This window comes from Myotis yumanensis, unplaced genomic scaffold (assembly GCF_028538775.1).
Source record: "Myotis yumanensis isolate MYYU_CA2020_CCGP unplaced genomic scaffold, mMyoYum1.0.hap1 SCAF_14, whole genome shotgun sequence".
Classification (NCBI taxonomy): Eukaryota; Metazoa; Chordata; class Mammalia; order Chiroptera; family Vespertilionidae; genus Myotis; species Myotis yumanensis.
Genome location: NW_027223765.1, coordinates 39592849 through 39615520, shown reverse-complemented (window position 1 = coordinate 39615520; position 22672 = coordinate 39592849). Strand labels below are relative to the sequence as shown.

Here is a 22672-nt window from a genome sequence, read left to right as displayed (position 1 = left end):
GCAATAAAGACAAATACAGACATTGAAACTGCCCGCCCTGTCCAGGACTAGAAGTGAAAGCCCGCCCGCGCTGTGTTCACGGACATAGAGGACCTCCGCGTGGCCGGCGTTCGGGCGCCTACAGGGGGCGCCCGAGTCGGGGTGGGGCTAAGGCTGCACAAAGACCCGCCGCTCGGGGCACCAAGGTCTTCCGGCCCACGGGGGAAGGGGGTGGGCGGCCCCACGTCTCCCGCCCTGCAGCGGCTGGGGAAACCGCCGCCTCGGGCCGCGCTGCCACTCCACTCAGCGTAGGCCGTCCCTGACGTCACCGCCCCGCCCCCCGGCCTCGTGCCGCCGTTCTAGCCCCGCCCCCTTTCCCGGCTTGCCCCGCGGTGAGGTCCCTCGCCCTCGGTTTCTGCCAGTCGCCGCAAGATGGCGGACACAATAAGCTGATCCGCGCTGGTTGCCCCTGAGCCTACTGTGAGGAGGAACGGTTGGCGAGGCCGCACTGAAAGAAGAGCGTTGCACGAGCAGGAGGAGGAAGAGGAGGAGGCGCCCCGACTGTCGGCCGCTCTCCCGCTCGCCGCCGGCGCGGCGCTTGCCCCGCCTGGGTCGGCCCCTCGGCTGCCCGCCCGCTCGCTCGCTCGCTCGCCTGCCCGCTCGCTGCGGGGCCCCGCCCCGGCCCTGCTCCGCCGCTGCCGCCTCCTGCCGCCGCCGCCATGAAGCTGACCGACGGCGTGCTGCGGAGCTTCCGCGTCGCCAAGGTGTTTCGTGAGAACTCGGACAAGATCAACTGCTTCGACTTCAGCCCTAACGGCGAGACGGTCATCTCCAGCAGCGACGACGACTCCATCGTGCTCTATGATTGCCAGGAGGGCAAGTGAGTGCGGCGGTTGGCCTGGGCCCGGCTCCGCCCTCCCTCCCTCCCTCCCTCCCGTGGGTCGCCCCGCGGCCCGTTCCCCGCTCCGACTCCGGCCTCCGGCCTGTTTTGCACTCGCTCCCGCCAGGGCCGTTTCCACTCCGAAGCCGTCCAGGAGACCTTTTTTTTTTTTAAGAAGTAACGGTAGTAATGCTAGTAGTAGTAGTATTTTGTAAGTCTTCGGTCTCCTCAGAGAGCGCTCCGCATCTCTTGCCCCACCCCACCTTGACCTTGACCTTTCAGCGCCGGCTCCGCCCACACCTGCCCGGCGGGTAGCACCTCTATCTGAGGCGCCGGTCGGCTCTATCCCCAGCGCCGGGCCGCGGAGGCTGCTCCCCCGCCGGCCGCCGCGGCCGCTCTCCGTGCCCTCGCGGAGGTGACCTCGATCCGGCGCTGGCACCCCGCCCACCCCCTGGCCCTCGGCTTCCCGCGAAGGCCGCGTGGGTTGCAGTTTTTAGCGTCAGGATTTATTTTTTGTGCTTCCTTTCCTTTCTGTTCCGAGACATGCTCACACTCCTTGGGACCCGGTGCCCACGCTTATAGGTGAACTTTTTCCCCAACATCTGAAACTTTTCCTTTTTGCCGGGCACAAACGAACTTGGCCGTCTCATCCCGACCTGAATGTGGACCTCCCATTAGAACAAAGAAAGCATCGTATAACAATTTCGTGTTTTCTTTTACGCTTTTTTTTTTAAAATTACACTTTATGGTCCACTTGGAATTATCAAAATTCCGAGTCTAGTCTGACCATGAAATGTATACGTTGCCCCTCTGGAGACCCACCACACCTGCTTGTAAGCCCAGCATTTTTTTTTTTCTCCTTTTTTTTCCTGGGGAACTTGTCAGCTTCACCTCACCTCTGTAGATTTGCTTTCTTTAAGTCCTTGCTAACTTGTGAGCTCCTTTGGAGCAGAACTGGATTTAGGCTAAATTTTATTTCCCTTCAGCCACATTCCTCAAGCAGGCTTGCAGATGTTTGCTTTTGTCAGACTTCATTGTGTTGTCTAGTTCCAGATCTTACTTTTTGAATCTTTGGGTTTTCCTCTGTCTTCTCCAGCTGTTCTTCTTCTTTTTTTTTTTTCCCCCTTTAAAAATACACACTGATGTCTCCTATAAACTTTCTTGTGGAACTTGTCTCTTTGTGAGTTTAGTTATCTAAAGTAATTCTGTTTGGTCCGAGCCATAGGGTTCTACCCACTTTTTCCCCCTGGGGCTATGAAAAGGTATTATCTAATTGGCTCTGGATTTGCCTGCTGTAAGTGGGAGGGTGGCCTATAGTGGTGGTCCTGGGGGAAGAGAATTTCTTAGCTGGAGTGATGCGGAGTTTTTTTTTTTTTAATATATTTTATTGATTTTTTTTACAGAGAGGAAGGGAGAGAGATAGAAACATCGATGAGAGAGAAACATCGACCAGCTGCCTCCTGCACATCTCCTACTGGGGATGTGCCCGCAACCCAGGTACATGCCCTTGACCGGAATCGAACCAGGGACCTTTCAGTCCGCAGGCCGATGCTCTATCCACTGAGCCAAACAGGTTTCGGCGATGCTGAGTTTTTTGAGTCAACTTAATTCATTTAGCATATGGATTTCTGTCCATATCTGGCCACTTAATCCGCTTGGAAGAGAGAGTAATGTATAAAGCTGGGATGAGGGTCAGTTGTGGGGTTCTGGAGCTAGAAGTAGTTTGAACCTGGCTTCCTTGAAATGCTTGTGCACAGATTAGAACCTCTCCCTGGAACCTGAGGATGAAAGTGTATATCCTCATTCAAAGGAAATAAAGGTTGCGGTAGTATTTCTTCACAGTTGGTCTTATAATTTTCACATGTTGGGAGGGATGACAGTGACTTGAAGTCCGGTCTTGTTAAAAGCAAAATGTTACTTTTATGACATACTGTAGTTTATTCACTCATGTAGCATTTTTACATAATTGCGGTCTTTTTTTTTTTTTTTTTTTTTGCGACCGCGGCAGTACACATAATTGCAGTCTTATAGAAAAGTCATAGCAATGTTCCAAAGAACTCCCATATGATCCAATAATTGGCCCCATTTTGCCCCATTTGCTTTATTCTCTATGTACATATTTACACAAATGCATTTTTTTTTCTAGAGGTATCAAGCCCCTTTATTCCTAAACATGGGTTTCTTAGGCACTAGGACATTCTCTTATATAACCAGGTACAGTTATCCAAATTAGGAAATTTATTGTTGATACAATAGCGTAGGGCATGCTTTTAAAATTTTTCTCTTACCAAGTAATAGTGACCTTGTTTCATTGTGGCAGGAGAGTGGTCTGGTAGTTGGGAGACCTGGGTTCTAATTTGGTCTTGTGACCAGGTATGTGACATTGGTCATTTCACTTCTCTGGATATTAAATGACCTCTTTAACCTATCAGACAGAGTACATGGTCCTAAGTGGTAATGTGAAGAAAAGATTTGCCACTAGTGTGGCCAAACCAACATTGGAAGAAATATAACATTTTCTTGTAAGGCACAGTATCTTTTTAAAATATACATATTTTTATTGATTTCAGAGAGGAAGGGGGAGAGAGAGAAAGAGAAAGAAAGGAACATCACTGATGAGAGAGAATCATCTATCAGCTGCCTCCTGCATGTCTCCTACTGGGGGTTGAGCCCGAAACCTGGGCATGTGCCCTGACTGGGAATCAAACCGGGACCCCCTGGTTCGTAGGTTGTGCTCAGCCACTGAGCCATACCTGCTGGGCTAAAACAATATTCTTTATGCTCTATGTTTTCTAGTTTACTGATTTTTAAAAAAATTTTATAATGGAGTTCATCCATTGAGTGATTTTTTTTTTAAACTTGAGAGAATATGACTGTGATAGGTGATGTGAATTATTCAGAGAAGGCTTTAATATTATTTGCTCATTCTTTTTTTAAAAAAATATATTTTATTGGTTGTTGTTTTTTTTACAGAGAGGAAGGGAGAAGGATAGAGAGTTAGAAACATTGATGAGAGAGAAACATCGATCAGCTGCCTCCTGCACACTCCCCACTATGGATGTGCCTGAAACCAAGGTACATGCCCTTGACTGGAATCGAACCTGGGACCTTTGAGTCCGCAGGCTGACTGACGCTCTATCCACTGAGCCAAACCGGTCAGGGTTATTTACTCATTCTTGATCACCAGAATCATTGTTGGTGGAGAGAAGCTTACAAAAATATTTATGAAAAAATGTTGTTCCTGGGCTTTGTAAAAATTCTCTGAAAGAATGAAATACATTAGAATTTTTTTTATTAAATATATTTTTATTTATTTCAGAGAGGAAGGGAGAGGGAGAGAGAGATAGAAACATCAGTGATGAGAGAGAATCATTGATTGGCTGCCTCTTGCATGCTCCCTGATAGGGATTGAGCCTGCAACCCAGGTATGTGCCCTTGACTGGAATCGAACCCGGGACCCTTCAGTCCAAAGGCCAATGCTCTGTCCACTGAGCCAAACCAGCGAGGGCTAGAATCTTGCTTTCAAACTAGAATATCATATGTGGTAAAATATTTCTGTAATTAAGAACAAATCTCAGGTTAGTGTTATTGATAAATTTGAGGCAAATAGGCTACTAGGTGTACCAGTTAATGCGGATTTTTTTAAGTAGACGGAGTTACACATATGTTGATATATATGCGATTTGATATGTATTCTATTTTGTATTGACAACAAGCTTCAAAACTTCATGTGTCAAATTTGCTAAAGGTGTTAACATCATAGATATTTTTACGCCTACTAGTAAAAATGTCAAATTTCATGCCCCAAAAAAGAGCATTTGTGGGACGTTTTAATTCATTATTTTGAAGAAAAAGTTATTGTATACTTTGGGAAGCTTATGGTGAACATGCTCCATCTCAAGATACTTGTGAATGCTGGTTTAAACGCTTTAAAAGTGATGGTTTTGATGTGAAAGACAAAGAACGTCCAGGTCAACTGAAAAAGTTTGAAGACCAACAATTACAAGCATTATTGGATGAAGATGCATGTCAAATGCAAAAACAACTTGCAGAAAGATTAAATGTTGCTCAGCAAACAATTTCCAATTGTTTACAAGCAATGGGGAAAATTTTAAAGAAAGGAAAATGGGTGCCACATCAACTGAATGAAAGACAAATGGAAAACCGAAAAGTCATCAGTAAAATGTTGCTTCAACGATACCAAAGAAAGACTTTTTTGCATCAAATTGTGACTGGCGATGAGAAGTGGATTTATTTTGAGAATTCCAAATGGATAAAATCATGGGTTGATCCAGGTCAACCATCAACATCACCTGCAAGGCCAAAATTGTTTCGGAAAGAAGACAATGCTCTGAGTTTGGAGGGATCCAGAAGGTGTGGTGTATTATGAGCTTCTAAAACAGGTGAAGCCATTAATACTGATCGCTACCGACAACAAATAATCCATTTGAATCACGCTTTGATCGTGACCAGAATGTGCCAGAAGACTTGGCAGAGTAATTTTGCTTCATGGTAACGCACCATCACACACTTCAAAACCAGTTAAAGACTTTAAAAAAATCTTGCCTGGGAAGTATTAACCCACCCGCAGTATTCACCAGTTCTTGCTCCTTCAGATTACCACTTGTTCCGATTGATGGCACACGCACTTTCTGAGCAGCGCTTCAAAATGTACGAAGACGTGGAAAATTGGGTCTCTGAATGGTTTGCCTCAAAACAAGAAAAGTTCTATTGGGATGGTATTCACAAATTACCTGAAAGATAAAAGGGAAATGTGTAGCTAGTGATGGACATTACTTTGAATAAAGCACTTTTGATGTTTCTCTTGAAATTACCGTGTTTTCTTTGATTACAAAATCCGCCATTATTAACCGGTATACCTAGTATATATAAGTGGAACTGAAAATTTTCCTTACTCCACAGACTTTAACATTGGCTCTTTAGGCTCTACTGTTGTAGATAGACTGAAATACTGGGATAAGTAAGCTTCTCCTTTCACTGGTAGAGGCAAAGTTAACTACCTTTTGAGAGCAAGCACATGTGCACGCTCATACTCACTTGTTTACTCTCTCATTGGTTACCACCATACAGTAAGTAATCCCAATGAACAACTCTGGACAGTGGACTTGACTAGGTAGCCTCTGAGCTGAGAAGTCTTGTTTGGAAATTCGTTTTATGTAGGGAAATTCTTAATCTTACTGACATTAAAAAATATTGACACCTGGCTGTTGTTTTCAGTGGTTAATGTCAGCCCATGAACCCAAGGGTTGTGGGTTTGATTTCTGGTCAGGAGCACATACCTGGTTGCAGGTTCAATCCCCACTTCATTCAGGGCACGTGCAGGAGGCAACCAATTGATGTGAGATGGGTCTTTCTCACATCGATCTCCCTCCCTCCTTCCTTTCCTCCCTCCTACTCTCTCATGGGAAAAAATATCCTCAGGTGAGGACAAACAAAAAACAAATATTGGAAGTGCAAATGATTGATTTCTTATAGCTGCCTGGGTCATCTGATTGTTTAGCATCTGTGTGCCAAGATGAATTTGCATTGATGACAGGGTGAACTTTTTCATAAGTTGGAACTCGTGGTAAATATTGGTACAGGATTTATGAAATTCTCCTAGAACATTATGAAGTTTTTGGTTAATGATTTTCTTGAGTTCGGTTTCAGCTTGATCCTCAAGCTTCCGTAGAGGAAGACATTTACAGAACTTCAGTGAATGGATTGGTATCCTCTGGCTTGGGAAATATGTGATTTTGCATTAAAGTAAAAAGAAAGCAACCGATGACTACTTTTGCTAGGGAGAGTTAGGTTTGCCTTCCAAAAGGCTCAGTAAGTGCTTTGGACATGTAGGATAGGGAGAATGGATAGGTTCTACAACAGCAGGTTATTAGGAAGGGTAAAAAGTAAGTTCTGGCCTCACTTGTTTGATGTATTTCCATATCCCTCTTTGTTATCAGGGTGACTTGTGTTTTTTTGTGTGCCTTTGTTCTCAAATAGATGTACTTTTTCTCAAAGCTAACTTTTGAATATTGTAATAAAGACAGAATTGAGCCCTCAGATTTACTTCCACTTTCGAATCTTTGCATTTGGTGTCCAGAGGTGAAAGGCTGTTGCACTTGATTTCATTTATTTATTCTCTCTTATAAGAAATTCTGTTTCTTTCCAGTGTTAGCGATTACCAAGAATCCTCATCCTTGCCACATCATTCAAGTGCTTTTTTTTTTTTTTTTTATGAAGATCCCAGATTTTGATGATGGAGGATTTTGATTGTTTTCTTTCTCTGTCCATTTTCTTATCAGACCAAAGAGAACCCTGTACAGTAAGAAATATGGCGTGGACCTCATCAGATATACTCATGCAGCAAACACAGTCGTTTACAGCTCTAATAAAATAGACGGTAAGCAAGCCTTCTTTTTAGTAGGTCATGGTTTCCTTTGTTAAATAGTTCACGGAATCTTTGTGACTATTTCTGTTTAGGTTGTAGTTACTTTAAATATTTTCCTATGATGTTAGCAGTGCTAACATTGTTATGACTGAAAAGATGCTGGAGGCAAGCTGCAAGTGCTTTTGAAATTGAGTATGAAAGATCTCAGTTTAGAGTAGAAAGTGGAAATAGGAAGCAACAACTGGTGTTTATGGTTTGTACTTCTGGAAACTTAGAAGAATACTTTTAAAAACAAATGAAAGGAAAGAATACTTGACACACAGCAAGTGGTAAACAATAGTACCTCCTCTTCAAAATATAGAGATTTGAGAAAAGTTTTCACAAATGCTTGAGCTATGATAGTTTATGGGATCTTAGAAGAGTTTTTAGTGTATGCCCAATCTTTTATGGTCTGTGTCAATAAAGGACAGTGTGCTGACCTTATTTTGTCTTTGATTCTGGGGACAATTTTTTTATCTGAATTTTATCCTTTTCCCTTTTTAAACTTGTGAAATTAAACTTGTGAGTTTCTTTCTCTAATAAATGGTTCTGCTTTTACCTGCATTTCACCTGGATAAGTCGTTCTCCGTTGACAGATGATCTTGATAATTGAGCAATACCACTTAATTCTTTTATTATTATTTTTTACAATATATTTTATGGATTTCAGAGAGAAAGGTAGAGGGAGAGAGAGATAGAAACATCAATGATGAGAGAGAATCCTTGATTGGCTGCCTCCTGCACGCCCCACATGAGATAAAGTCCACAACCTGTGCATGTTCCTGAACGGGAACCTAGCTGTGACCTTCTGGTTCATAAGTCAGTGCTCAACCACTGAGCCACATCGACTGGGCAACACTTACTTTCATATTAGGACTCCTTTTTAAAAAAATTCTTATGAATTTGATCGTTTCACTTTTTTTGCGGTAAGATTTTTCTAATGTCATTCAACAGAGATTGCTTAGACTGTTATTTTGGCTCTGCCTGTCTCAGAGCTGAAGTGTCTTTTTTTTTTTTTTAATGTTTTTTTATGAGCTGTTTCTGCCTGTACTTGACTTTTAGTAAGTATATTATTTCTACTTTTCATACCTGTATTTCAGAAATGGTTTTTTAAGTAAGCATGCATTTGATGCTTTTGACAAGAATATATAAAACATTAGAATCCTAAGGAAACATATCTATGTGATTATCTGCATGACTGGTATATTTCTTCTGTTGGGGTCTTTTTTTGGGTGATTAAATGAGGATTGTCCAAATCTGGTTCAAGATGAGGCAAATGTGTGGCACTGCAGCTTTGCTGCCAGGCCTCTGCTGTGAGGATATTGCCTTTCCTGTGTCGAGTGCATCCTGAAGAGTTCCTTCAACGCTTCGTTTCCTTTTGCCTGATTCCAGGCTGAGGTAGTAGTTTGTACAGTTTGAGGGTCTATGATACCACCCGGTACAGGAGATAACTGTACAGGCCACTGCCTTGCCAGGAACAGCGCGCCAGCTACCGAGTGGGGCGGAGAGGATGGCGACGCCCTGCTCATCTCTGGGAAACCAGGTAATGGGGAGAAAGCCTTTTTCTGCTTAGGGAAGGTGAGTAGCTCCTAGTAATAGAACAAACAGGAAGACTTTGTAGTTGTTATAAGAGAACTTTAAAGATGTATTCAAGGAAAACCATGTAGAGTTCAGTTTTGTAATATACAAAGAGGACCCTTTACCCTCTCCCAGGTTAAATGCCCTCTTATTAGAAAGTACTCCTGTGAACCACTGGGATGACTTGGTGCTGTTAGTGTCTTTGCTCCTGTGTTCTGTTTTCCTCCAGAATGTTCTTTCTGTGCTTTTCTTTCTGCATTTTGGCATCATTTCCTATTACCCCTTTCTCAACAATTGTTCCTTATTCATAGTCTTTTTAGGGGCATAGTACCTTCTAGTTCTATTCTTTATGGCACTTCATTTCCCTTCCCATCACCATCTTTTTTTTTTTTTAGATAGAATCATTTGGTTTTTAAGAATGTCTTATTTTACCCAAGTACAGATCTCTACGATTATTCCTTTCTTTGTTATTGTCAAAATCTCACTGTTCTGACTTCTTGGTATAGTTCATGAGTTTTATTTTGAAAATGTCTTGAGATCTTTGAAACCCAAATTTTCTCACTGCTTTTTGCTACTTTATTAGTATTTTAAACTAATTTCTCTGATGCACAAGGGACTAGTGGATAGTTGGTTAATTAGAAAAGAAGTAATAGAACTTCTCTTTCCATTTTGTTTAGTTTTTATGTAAATTGTAAACAGAGTTAGCATTCAGGTGAAGTTATTGCTCTATAGTCTGTCAACTTAAGAATTCTGCTTTTGAATTATGTCAGATCTGTAGTGCCCTCTTTTCAGTTGTGGAAAGGAATTATTTACTATTTATTCGTACCTTGCTTGGGTTATAGACAGCAATGACTTCTTTGATCTTGTCTTTTCAAGATGAAAATGCAAAGTAATTTTCTTTGAAAATAGTAGGATATCATCATGCCTTATTTGTCTTCTTACAGATACTATTCGTTACCTGTCCTTGCATGACAACAAATACATCAGATACTTTCCTGGACATAGCAAAAGGTAAGACCCTAGTGTTATAGAAGTAGATAGTTCTTTTATCCCTGAGCTCTCAGATAATAGAAGAATGAATGGAGAGATTTTATCAGTGAACTAAAGCTAGTTCCTCACTGCTGCTTGGCCTTCCTCTTGGTCTTCTTTTGTTAATCCCCACCCAGTCAACTCTTGATTAACTGAGGTTGTGGAGGCAGGGGTAGGACTTTATACATAAATTTAAATTGTTACTGGAAAGGGGACCTGGTCCTTGGTGGTTCTGCCTAGGCCCAGCCTGTAGTGCGTGGGTTCTTCATGCAGGAAAAATTTCACAACATGAAGTCCAGGTGAATTTTAGAGGATGTTTATTAAAGCTGGGACAATGAAACAAGGAAGGGCTGGGAAAATGAGCCTAGGCTGGTCTGCTTTGGCTCACTAAGAAGTCAGAGAAAAGGGGGCCTTGGGTACAGGCTCTGGGGCTTTGCCGGGGATGATCTGCCACTGCTCATTGCTGTCCTGGTTGCAAACCTTGTGGGGGTCCCTTGGAGTTCAGGAGATACATGCCTAGGGGAAAGAAGTAGGAAGGAAAACGCAGGCTGGGAACTTTGTTTTGAGGGATTTTAAAGGCTGGGTGTTTAGGGGAAGTCTCAGGAGAGAATCTCAATAGAATATTGGTCAGCTTTATGCTGATGTACCAAAATGAGGTTTATTCTCTTCATCTGTCCTTGGTGGTGGTTAGCAAATGGCACTAATTGGATTTCTGCTGTCACCCTGCATAGAGTGATTTAAGCTATTTACCTTCTGGTTAGGAGAAGTGTGAAACATTTACTCAAGTGTCCCTGGTTTAGGGAAGATAGGATATATTAGATCAGTGGTCGCCAACCGGTGGTCCTTGAGGTCTGAAAGGTTGGCGACCACTGGTTTAAGGAAACCTTTGGAGCAGTGGTCACCAACTGTTGGTCCATAGACCACTGCTGGTCTGTGAGGTCTGAAAGGTTGGTGACCGCTGTACTAGATGGCTGTAACTGCTTGGCATCTTGATTTTCTAGATGGTTGCAAACTGCTGTTTAACAGTCTGATCTTAGTTTCCCTAGTCCACTTGTCCTGGTTTACTGGCCTGTCTCAAAATCACAGTTAAAATGTAATTAGGAAAAATGGTAGATTAAAGATATTCAGTGGAAACCTATGTAATAAAAATACAGTTAGCATTTAGGAACCCCAATGAAAGGGATATCTGTATATATATGAAGCCTCCCAGTAAGGTGGTCCCATTTCAGCAGGTTTTTGCTCTATACAAACATTCTATGTGGGGATCTTAATGAGGATGCAAAAGAATAATTGTCCTTTGTTACTTTTAAAAGTCAAGAAGCTTGTTTCCTTATCCTGTTTGGTAGTGTAGGTTGCTTCTCTGTCTCCTTTGCCAATTTCCTCATTATTTTTTTCTCTAGTTTGTCAAGTTTTGGTTGAGTGTTAAATACATTTTTCCCTTGGATGATATTTTAATCACAGGGAGTGGGTTATTTCCTCCTGCTTTTATTTGCAAATGTCCAGAAACCAAGTAAGGCTTGGAGTGGTAGAGTACCCTGACAGGCTGCACTCTGATTGGGCAGGGCATTTCTATGTTGCTGAAAGTAAGAGGCGGCACCTGTTGATTACGGTAGTGCCAGATAGTGAATGGCTTGTGACAAGTAGATGTTTTTGTTTGTAATCAAATTAATGTTCACTAATGTACTGTTGTCTATAATTGAGTTGATTGCAGTTGTTCAAAATTCTTTCCAATTTTCCCAGTTGTCCAATCTCTTGACCACCTGATTCTTATTAGTAGAAGACTTTGTCCCTCTCTTTGACAAAAGCAAGGCCATCCAAAATAAGTTCTTTTCAAATTCTATTTCACCTAAATTCTGCTTTTCCTTCGAACTCTTTCCTTGAAAAAAGAGTAGTTTTTCTTCCTTGACAAAACCAACCTCTGTTTGCTTTCATCTCATTAACTGGACATTTCCTTGCTGTCTACAAACTTACTTGGTCTCTTATCTTAAATCTATTTCTGGAGCCTATCACCCACTCCTTTTCACTGTCAAATATGAGTAATTTGCATACTCCTGTCTTCACCGTCTAGTCCCAGAGTCATATATGGGGGTTTTTCTAAGCTGTTTTACTTCCCGTTCCCTGCTGCCTCCAGTTAAAATTCATTGCCCCGGGCTTTTTTGGAGGTGCTCAACTTTTCAGTAAAACATTTTTTCCCCAGTTTGCAGCTGACTTTTCCCATCTCAGTTCTATTCTCTCACTATTCTTGGCTTCTCTTTCTCCTTTTGGCTCTAAAATATGTAAGGTTCTATTCTAGCCGTTCCCCCTTCTTGGTATTTAAAAAAATATCTCCCCTGATTTCATTCATGTCTACTCAGATGGCTTCCCAAATCAGTATTTTTAGCCCATGTCTGTCATGATTTCCAGACTCAACTTCCACCTACAGGTTTTATACACATCTGTGCAGATGTTTTTTCCATGCCCCCCACCTGACAGGTCTAACACTCCATCCATCATTGTTCTATTTTCCTTGAGTCATCTCCTCTCTGTCTACCTCATGTTTCTTGTTTCTATCAATTCTCTGGACTCACAGCCTCTGTTGTCTCTTGACTCCCTTTCCCCTCCCTTCACATTCAGTGAGATGTTAAATCCTATTGATTCTATCTAGCTTTAATCCCCTGTGTTGCTCTCCTCCCTACTCTCTCCTTTGCTTCTGTTCTGGCTTATGTCCTGTCAGGTGAATTATTGTCAAATCCTAATTAATCTCCCCATCCCTCACAATCCTGCTTTAGCACCCTGTATTATAGTTCTGACCACAACATCCCTCAGGAAGCCTTAAAGGCTCTCCACACTTGCCTACTCCTTTCCCTTGGACTCAGGTTCTCCTTCCTCTGGCTCTGACTTTTTCCCCAGCGTTATCACTCAATTGCGGTGAATTGAACACATGCCTCATGCCTTCCTATCTTGCACCTTCTGGAAAGGTGTTTCCCATTGAAATCATGTTTACCACAGGTAATGCTTCTTCCAGGAAGCCTTCCCTGGCCTTCTCTTGGAGTTGTCTGGACTAGATAGTTAAGCTTCCATAGAGTTGAGGTATTATTCCTCTTTGTGTTCCTTGTACCTCTTAGCATAAAGTTTTTTTGCCAAGATGGACTTCCTCTGAGCTATTGACCTGAATGCTGTGGCATAAAATTGCATGTCTATATGCATTTTGCTTACTCTGTTTTAATTATCACCTTAGCATTCTCAGGAAATTTTGGCTTATAGTATATTTAAATTTCTGAGTTGGGGAGCTAGTGTAAATGTTACATTGGAAGATTTTTTTTTTTAAGAAAAATTTTAAAAAACGTAAATGGTAAGGAAAGTAAATTTTTTTCATTTTCTTTTCATGGTGTACATTTTAATTGTTTCTAGTGGAACCAAAAACCTCCTGAACCCCTTTCAGTATCATTCAAAACTTGAATTTCCTCTATGTCTAGATTTTAAAAATCTATTTACAAATGAGCTGTGCAGTTCAGTCACCTTTTTTACTTCAAGCTTTTCTTTGTCAAAATGAAACAGTACAATATGCATATTTCCTTTATAATTTTTAAAAAGTTTTTTTATTGATTTTTAGAGAGAAGAAGAGAGAGAGAGAGAGAGAGAGAGAGAGAGAGAGAAACATCGTTGTTCCACTGATTTATGCATTTATTGGTTGATTCATGTATGTGCTCTGACCAGAGATCAAACCTGCAACCTTGGTGTTTTGGGACAATGCTGTAACCAACTGAGCTACCCAGCCAGGGCTCCTCTATACCTATAGTCTTGATTTGTGATACCAGCTGCTAGATCTATGAAGTGTTTTGCAGTCAAGCTAGAATATGGAACTATTCATCCGTACACCCAGAAGAGTCACCTGAATGTCTACTTTCACAAGGGCTTTCTTCATAGGCGATATGGTAGAGTCACAGTCACTGTACAGGTCAGAGCTCACATCTCAAGAACCCCATGGTCAGGGCCATGGTATGCCCTGGGAGGCAGGTAAATTGGTGCCACGTGTGGTCCTTCTCTGCAGGCCAGGCCCAAATGCTGGGGAAATGGAGGAGGGTGTCTCTTCAGAGCACAGATTGGCAGAGCAAGAACACCAGCAGAGAGGACAGGAGAGCTCAGGATGAGTCCTTGGAAGAAATGTTTTTCAGTGAGCGATTCTCTTTTTTAAAAAAAAATTGATTTCAGAGAGGAAGGGAGAGGGAGATAGAGATGGAAACATCAATGATGAGAGGAAAATCATCAATTGATTTCCTGCACGCTCTCTATTGGGGATTGGGCCTGCAACCCAGGCATCTGCCCTGACTGGGAATCAAACTGTGACCTCCTGGTTCATGGGTCAATGCTCAACTATTGACTCACCCAGCTGGACAGTGGGTAATTCTTAATGGGATAATCATAAAAAGGGACCTATATCAAAAATATAGTTGCTGGTAGCACAGGCCTGTGGCTCTGTAAGTGTAATGCCCAAATTAGCAGTCTCACTATCACCTAGGTCAGTGGGCTGAGGTCTGAGAATTCAAGTTTCTAACTAGCTCCTAGGACCTAGGTCAGTGGTTGGCAAACTGCGGCTTGCGAGCCACACATGGCTCTTTGGCCCCTTGAGTGTGGCTCTTCCACAAAATACCGACTTAAGAGCCATACTCAAGGGGCCAAAGAGCCACATGTGGCTCTCGAGCCGCAGTTTGCCGACCATGGACCTAGGTCCTAGGACAGTGATGGCGAACCTATGACACGCGTGTCAGAGGTGACATGCGAACTCATTTTTTTGGTTTATTTTTCTTTGTTAAATGGCATTTAAATATATAAAATAAATATCAAAAATATAAATCTTTGTTTTACTATGGTTTCAAATATAAAAAAATATCTATATGTGACACGGCACCAGAGTTAAGTTAGGGTTTTTCAAAATGCTGACACGCCGAGCTCAAAAGGTTCGCCATCACTGTCCTAGGAGCTTGTTAGAAACTTGAATTCTCAGACCTCCGCCCAGACCTGTTGGATCAGTCCTGGGAGTGACCTCAGTGATCAGTGTGAGCCCACCCTCCCAGCCATGCTGGTGCCACTCGGGTGTAGACTTTTAGTCTAGACCACAGACCACTCATTAAGTACCTCATATAGTTCAGTATCATAAATTCACCCTTTTAAAGTAAACAGTTCAGCGGTTTTCAGTACACTTACAAAGCTGGCAACCATTCCACTACCTTAATTCCAGAACATTTTCATCACCCCAAAGAGAAACCTTGTACCCATTCACATTCCCTGGCATCTACTAATCTACTTTCTGTCTCCATAGCTTTGCCTCTTCTAGACACTTTGTATAAATAGAATCAGACAGTATGTGGCCTTTTGTGTTTGTCACTTACCATGTTTCCAAGGTTCATACATACTGTTTGTAACATGAATCAGTACTTCATTTAAAAAAAAAAAAAATTTTATTGATTTCTTACAGAGTGAAAGGGAGAGGGATAGAGAGTTAGAAACATCGATGAGAGAAACATCGACCAGCTGCCTCCTACACACTCCCTACTGGGGATGTGCCCGCAACCAAGGTACATGCCCTTGACTGGAATCAAACCTGGGACCCTTGAGTCCGCAGGCGGACGCTCTATCCACTGAGCCAACCTGGTTAGGGCAGTACTTCATTTTTTAATGCTGAATAATATTCTGTTGTATGGATACATACCACATTTTGCTTATCCATTCATTAGTTGATGGACATTTGGGTTTCCAGTTTGGGGCTATTATGAATAATGCTGCTGTGAGCATACATGTACTTTCTTTGTGTGGACATTTTCATTTTTCTTGTAATTTCTGGGTCATAGCAACTCTAGTTTTTTGAGGAACTATAAACCTTTCCCAAAGGAACTGTGCCATTTTACATTCCCACCAGCAATGTATGAAGATTCCAACTTCTCCACATCCCTCACCATCATTTGTTATCTCTCTCTTTTTTCCCGTTATTTCTCTTTTAGATTATAGTTATGCTGGTGGTTGTGAAGTGGTATTTCATTGTGTTTTGATTTGCATTGGAATCATACATTTTTATGCTATAGCTTTAAGTTGCTTTTTTCATTATATTAGTTGGCTTTTGATTATCCAGATTGCTTGTGTAGTGTGTTCCTTAAAATGGCAGTTTGGGGAGAACAGGTTTACCAGGTGTACCAGTTAATAATGCAGATTTTTTTCAATAGATGGAGTTACACATTTGTTGATATATATATGATTTGATATGTATGCCATTTTGTTGTATTGACTTCAAGCTTCAAAACTTCATGTGTCAAATTTGCTGAAGGTGTTAACATCATAGATATTTTTACGCTTAAAAATGTCAAATTTCATGCTAAAAAAAGCATTTGTGGGAAATTTTAAGTCATCACTTTATTTTGAAGAAAAAGTGATCATATATTTCAGGAAGCTTATAAAGGTGAACATGCTCCATCTCAAGATACTTGTGAATGCTGGTTTAAACGCTTTAAAAGTGATGATTTCGATGTGAAAGACAAAGAACGTCCAGGTCAACCGAAAAAGTTTGAAGACCAACAATTACAAGCATTATTGGATGAAGATGCATGTCAAACTCAAAAACAACTTGCAGAAAGATTAAATGTTGCTCAGCAAACATTTTCCAATTGTTTACAAGCAATAGGAAAGATTTTAAAGGAAGGAAAATGGGTGCCACATCAACTGAATGAAAGACAAATGGAAAACCGAAAAGTCATCAGTAAGATGTTGCTTCAACGGCACGAAAGAAAGTCTTTTTTTGCATCGAATTGTGACTGGCGATGAAATAAAGTGAATTTATTTTGAGAATTCCCAAATGCACAAAATCATGGGTTGATCCAGGTCAACCATCAACATCACCTGCAAGGCCAAAATTGTTTCGGAAAGAAAACAATGCTCTGAGTTTGGTGGGATCCAGAAGGTGTGGTGTATTATGAGCTTCTAAAACAGGTGAAGCCATTAATACTGATCGCTACCGACAACAAATAATCCATTTGAATCACGCTTTGATCGTGACCAGAATGTGCCAGAAGACTTGGCAGAGTAATTTTGCTTCATGGTAACGCACCATCACACACTTCAAAATCAGTTAAAGACACTTTAAAAGATCTTGCCTGGGAAGTATTAACCCACCCGCAGTATTCACCAGTTCTTGCTCCTTCAGATTACCACTTGTTCCGATTGATGGCACACGCACTTTCTGAGCAGCGCTTCAAAATGTACGAAGACGTGGAAAATTGGGTCTCTGAATGGTTTGCCTCAAAACAAGAAAAGTTCTATTGGGATGGTATTCACAAATTACCTGAAAGATAAAAGGGAAATGTGTAGCTAGTGATGGACATTACTTTGAATAAAGCACTTTTTGATATTTCTCTTGAAATTACCCTGTTTTCTTTGATTATGGAATCCATCATTATTAACCGGTACACCTAGTATATATGTAAGCCGGTAGAGTGGTTTAAGGTTCACATCCAGTTTTTGTAAATATTTTGCTTCAACTCTTATTTATCTCAATGCATTTCAGGGTGGTGGCCTTGTCCATGTCACCTGTGGATGACACTTTCATTTCTGGGTCTCTTGATAAGACCATTCGACTCTGGGATCTCCGGTCTCCTAACTGCCAGGTAATGGTACCTCACAGTTACACTTTGAGTGTTATGTATGGTTGGCACTGTCATCAACTCTCCCTCTCAAGGAAAGGGGAAAGCATTGGTTCTATTCTGGGATCCCAGAGTCTTTTTAAAAAACTTTGGAGAAAATCTGATTTCCTGGTAATTAAGCTGGTAATTAAGCAAATGCCCTAATCCAGTGCATATTGCATTATGCTCTGTGGCTTATTGCTTTAAAAATGTTTTCCTGGAGCCTTTTAGCCTCAGATTTGTTATTTGGATTTAGTGGCTATAAAATACAGTTAAGGTTGATCTGAAATCAGTTGTATGGAGACCTGTTTTTTTTTAAATAAAAGCTTCATTTCAGTTTTACTTTTTCACTTCTGTAGGTAGGCAGGTATCTATTTGTGTGTCTCTTAGTTTTCTTTGGGAAAAGTAAATTTTATAGTGATAGTACCGTGGCCAGGGATTGACCGTGGCCTAGGTTCATTAACTTTTTTTCTTATTTCTGTTTTCTTAGGGCCTCATGCATCTACAGGGCAAGCCAGTTTGTTCTTTTGATCCAGAAGGGTTAATTTTTGCTGCCGGTGTCAATTCTGAAATGGTCAAACTCTATGACCTTCGCTCTTTTGATAAGGTAAATCCTTAAGCTCTCTTGACATTGTGGAAGATTCGGTGGGTGAGATGGACATTTTAAGAACCTTTTTAAAAACATATATTTTTATTGATTTCAGAGAGGAAAAGAGAGGGAGAAATAGAAACATCAATGATGAGAGAAAATCATTGATCTGCCTTCGTCCCCTACTGGGGATCGAGCCTGCAACCCCAAGTTGGACCCAAGACCCTTTAGTTTGCAGGCTGATGCTCTACCCACTGAGCAAAACCAGCTAGGGCTTTAAGAACCTTTTCTATGATAGAGAGGTATATGGTAGATATTGGAGAGTGTCATAGCAGCAGTTCATCCTTTGCTTTCTCTAGTCAAAAAGGAATCCAAAGGGGATAGAATAAGAGCTCTGGCAGAAGGAATTATTGATGTGCATTGGGGCTGCTGCTTTTATCTTTTGCAGGGGCCATTTGCAACATTTAAGATGCAGTACGATCGGACTTGTGAGTGGACAGGACTTAAGTTCAGCAACGATGGCAAACTCATCCTCATCTCCACCAATGGCAGCTTCATTCGTCTCATTGATGCATTCAAGGGAGTGGTGATGCACACTTTTGGGGTGAGCTGACATAGCTGTTTCCATGTTCCTATCTCCTGGGCTGAGAGTTGTGTTCACTGGTTAGTGGAGACAAACAGCTATCCTTGACTCACTGATTGAGGCACAGGCTTACATTTTGTTCCTATATATGAACTTACTTCCCTTGGATTCTGAGACATTCACTTCTCACCCAGTAACCCAAGTTTAGTGTTTAGATGTCATATAATTCCTGACCATAAACGTTTTCTTGCCCTCTTGAATCTGGAGCTAGAGTAGGGGGTGAATGGTAAAGGGTGGGGCCACGTTTGGAAACTTGGTGCTGTTGTGCATGAGAAGAGGGTTTCACAGAAAGGAAGGTGATGAGTCTGCTGGGTCAGTGTTTCTAGGCAGTTATTTTTTTGTTAATGGCACTTTGGCAAGAGAACTGTTCTGTTTTTTTTAGGGTTATGCCAACAGCAAAGCTGTCACACTGGAGGCCTCATTTACTCCGGATTCCCAGTTTATTATGATCGGTAAGTGCTCTTTATACCCTTTGGGGGTTATTTTTTTAATACTGAGGTTTTGTTTCTATTATTTTTGTTAATTTTAACTAATTAAGATAATATTTGTTATCCTTTTGTTAAGATGTTCTCAGATTTCTGTGTATCACTGTATGCCAAAGGTATAGTGTCTTTAAACTATTCTGACTTTGCAGTTCTTTACTGGGAACTGGCATTAATGTTTGTCTTTCCTGGACTAGCGTTAGAGTTAAACTCTACAAGCACCATCTTATTAGTAATACTAACTTTCTGATATAATCCTGCTTTCAATCATTTTTTAAGTATATTTTTTATTGATAGTTTTATAGATATCTCCCATTTTTCCCCCTTTGACCTCCCTCCTCCCTGCCCTACCTACCCCCCAGGTCTTCACTGTCCTATTGCCTGTTTCCATGGGCTATACATACAAGTATATGAGTTCTTTGGTTTATCTCTTCTCATCCCCCCATTTCAGTCATCTTAATGGCTAGGTGTTGGTGGTGTAATGATATTCAGCCTCCATTTTAAAAAAATGTTTTTATTGATTTTAGGGAGAGAGGAAGGGAGAGGGAGAAACATCAACATTGATCGGCTGCCTCCTACATGCCTCTATTGGGGATTGAGCTGACAACCCAGGCATGTGCCCTGACAGTGACCTTGGTGCATGGGTTGATTGATGCTCAACCATTGTGCCATACCAGCTGGATTTAAATACCAGCCCCCATTTTTAATGAGAAAACTGAAGTCATAGGGGAAGTTATTTGCTTAGGAACAAATAACTAGGATCAAGATTAATTCCCACAGTGTCCTTTCTTCACCGCTTCTCCTCCCTCTCAATTTCTGCTGAGGGCTGGGTCCTGAAACATGACTTCTTCCTACATGCCAATCTATGTCTCTTTCCCACTTCCCTTTTTATTGTGCTTTGAGCTGTTGTGTGTTCTTTGATCATTCTATTCAGGTTCAGAGGATGGCAAGATCCATGTCTGGAATGGAGAGAGCGGTATAAAAGTAGCTGTGTTGGATGGCAAACATACAGGCCCCATTACCTGTTTGCAGTTCAACCCCAAGTTCATGACCTTTGCCAGCGCATGTTCCAACATGGTAGGTGAACAATGGGAGATGTCCTTCAGTTGGGTTGTGGGTGTTTCAACGAGCACAGCAAGCTGTGTTCTAAATAGGTTCATTACAAGCACCCAAGTTTGTTTCTCAGCTGTTGTTTCCATGTTTCACCTCTTACTCTCTGATCTCTGGTTGGGCTGGCCTTTCATTTTTACTCTTCTTTCTATGATCTGGGATCACCTGTGAGTTCCCCAGAGATCTTAAGCCAGTTTTAGCTCTGGACTCCTGGTTTTATGCTCAAACTACCTGGGCTATGCTTTGACAGCTTTTTGGCTTCTTAAAATACTTTGAACAAGCCTTTTGTGGTTGTAACCTATAAGTTTTCCATTTCTCTCAGTTTATCGCTGAATTCCTCAAATTCTTACAGTTGATCATAACTCACCACTTAGAAAATTTTCTCCAGGCTGTGTCTCTTCCTAGATAACACTGGCAGAACAAAGCATCATGAGTCTCAGCCACCAGTTTCCCCTTGGCATCTTCTAAACCTACCTGGATATTTGGAGGATGAGGCACTTATCCAGAACACATTAACCCCCCCCCACCCCCCAAGAAAACCTAAAAAAAAATGCATCAAAACCATCCAGTCCAATCCTCATTTTTTACAGATCAGGAAGGTAGGGCCTTTCTGAGGGTCACTTGGTACATTAGTTTGAGGCCAGGTTACCCAGATGCCTACCTCCTGGTCAGCACTCCTTTTTATCCTTACCACTGGGCCACTGTAGTAAGGATAAAAAGGGTAGCAGTATTGGAGGGAAACAGAACCGTGTAAAGTGGAGTGTTTCTCCATAGATTGCCAGAGTCGGTTGTTTGGGAGGGAAGGCCACCAGCCATAAGGGTTGGACAGCTTGATGCTGTGGGAAGGGGTAAAAGAACCCTTAGTAGTTAAGAGAGCGACTTGGCTTTTTAAAGTTGACTTATGTTCTTTTTCCAGGCCTTCTGGTTGCCCACCATTGATGACTGATCCTGATGCTGTTTGGCTATTTCTGTACAGTGAGTGTGGCCAGCAGGAAAAAACTCAGAGGGACTGATTTAATATTGGGACTGGATCATTTGACTGGGCTGGAGAGCATCCTTCCACATGGCCTTCCCATGGATGTGCTGTACATCTGCTCAAAAGAAAAAAAAGTACTTTGCCAAGCTTCTTCAAAAGGACTCTTGGTGGGGCAGATTCAATTGGGACTCAGATTTTCTAGCTGTCAACTGCACCAAGCTCCTCCAGAGGATGACCAGACTCATGATTAGGGTATAGTGGGGCCCTTAAGGCGCCTTCAATTTTGAATGTATTTGCTGCTGAGGAGCTGGTGAAGTTATTAATTCTGCACATCCCCTCTCCTACCCCCATAAATGCATGGGAAGCCACAGTTCTGGTTTTGAGATGCTAGAGCAGCTCAGTGCCCCTTGCCCTCACCCTGCATGTCTTATTACTGGGTCTCCCTGTGTCATTGTGGTATAATCCACAACCATGTTACTTAGGTGCCAAACATTTACAGAAATAAGTCTTCATATATCGTGGGGTCAGAAAGGGACAGATACAGAAAGACCTTGTTTGCTAGGAAGAGTCAAGTTATAGTCATTTGAGGGTTGGTGACCTAGACATGCCTCAGGCTCTGGGTTTTAGGTGGGAAAAGACCCAAGAACCTGAAAGGGAGGAAGGGGTAGCAGGTGAGTTCCTAGGACTGGGAGGTATAGCAGTACCCTTGTGTGGTCCCTTCTCATCAAGACAAACCAATGGTCCTCCTGGGTGCCTACCCAGTGTGGTTGTGTACAAAAGCAAGGGAGTCTATTTTTGTACATGAGATACATCACACTTTCCTGTGGGGCCAGTATTGTGGAGTGAGTTTGAGTTGTTTACACTGATGCCTTCCCTGCCCACCACAAGTTGTGTACATAGTCTTCTGATGATACCATCCTTTCCCAGCTCTTAACCATGAGCTGGCTCCAGGCCTGTGTTATATGTTATATTAGCCTTTTTATATATGATCTTGGATTTCTGTTGTTTGTATTTTAGCACAGTGTGTACACCTTCATTTAAATATATCTGTGTATGTGCATACATATATATGTATACTAGAGGCCCAGTGCACGACATTTGTGCACTGGGGTGGGGGTCCCTCAGCCCGGCCTGCACCCTCTCGCAGTCCAGGACCCCTTGGGGGTATCTGCCTGCCGGCTTAGGCCCGCTCCCTGCGCAGAGAGCGGGCCTAAGCCGGCAAGCGGATATCCCCCAAGGGGTCCTTAGTGCTGCTACGGAGGCAGGAGAGACTCCTGCTGCCGCTGCTATGCTCACCAGCCGTGAGGCCAGCTTCTTGCTGAGCGGTGCTCCC

General features: G+C 42.1%; 1 protein-coding gene across 1 annotated transcript; it reads left to right on the top strand.

Moving 5' to 3' along the window:
- Positions 1–396: 396 nt before the first annotated feature.
- On the top strand, positions 397–22401 carry WDR82 (WD repeat domain 82). The gene is made up of 9 exons (XM_070390704.1): positions 397–859; positions 7162–7259; positions 9809–9875; positions 17425–17524; positions 18030–18146; positions 18577–18732; positions 19154–19223; positions 20188–20330; positions 21280–22401. The coding sequence occupies exons 1-9, from the start codon at positions 699–701 to the stop codon at positions 21307–21309; spliced, it is 942 nt and encodes a 313-aa protein (XP_070246805.1). The 5' UTR covers positions 397–698; the 3' UTR covers positions 21310–22401.
- Positions 22402–22672: the final 271 nt, after the last annotated feature.

Bases quoted from the DNA above. Each gene is read 5' to 3' on its own strand.
- WDR82 (XM_070390704.1), top strand. From the start codon at position 699: ATGAAGCTGACCGACGGCGTGCTGCGGAGCTTCCGCGTCGCCAAGGTG. The intron at 860-7,161 runs GTGAGTGCGGCG...TTTTCTTATCAG, and splicing joins TATGATTGCCAGGAGGGCAA to ACCAAAGAGAACCCTGTACA. The intron at 17,525-18,029 runs GTAATGGTACCT...CTGTTTTCTTAG, and splicing joins TCCGGTCTCCTAACTGCCAG to GGCCTCATGCATCTACAGGG.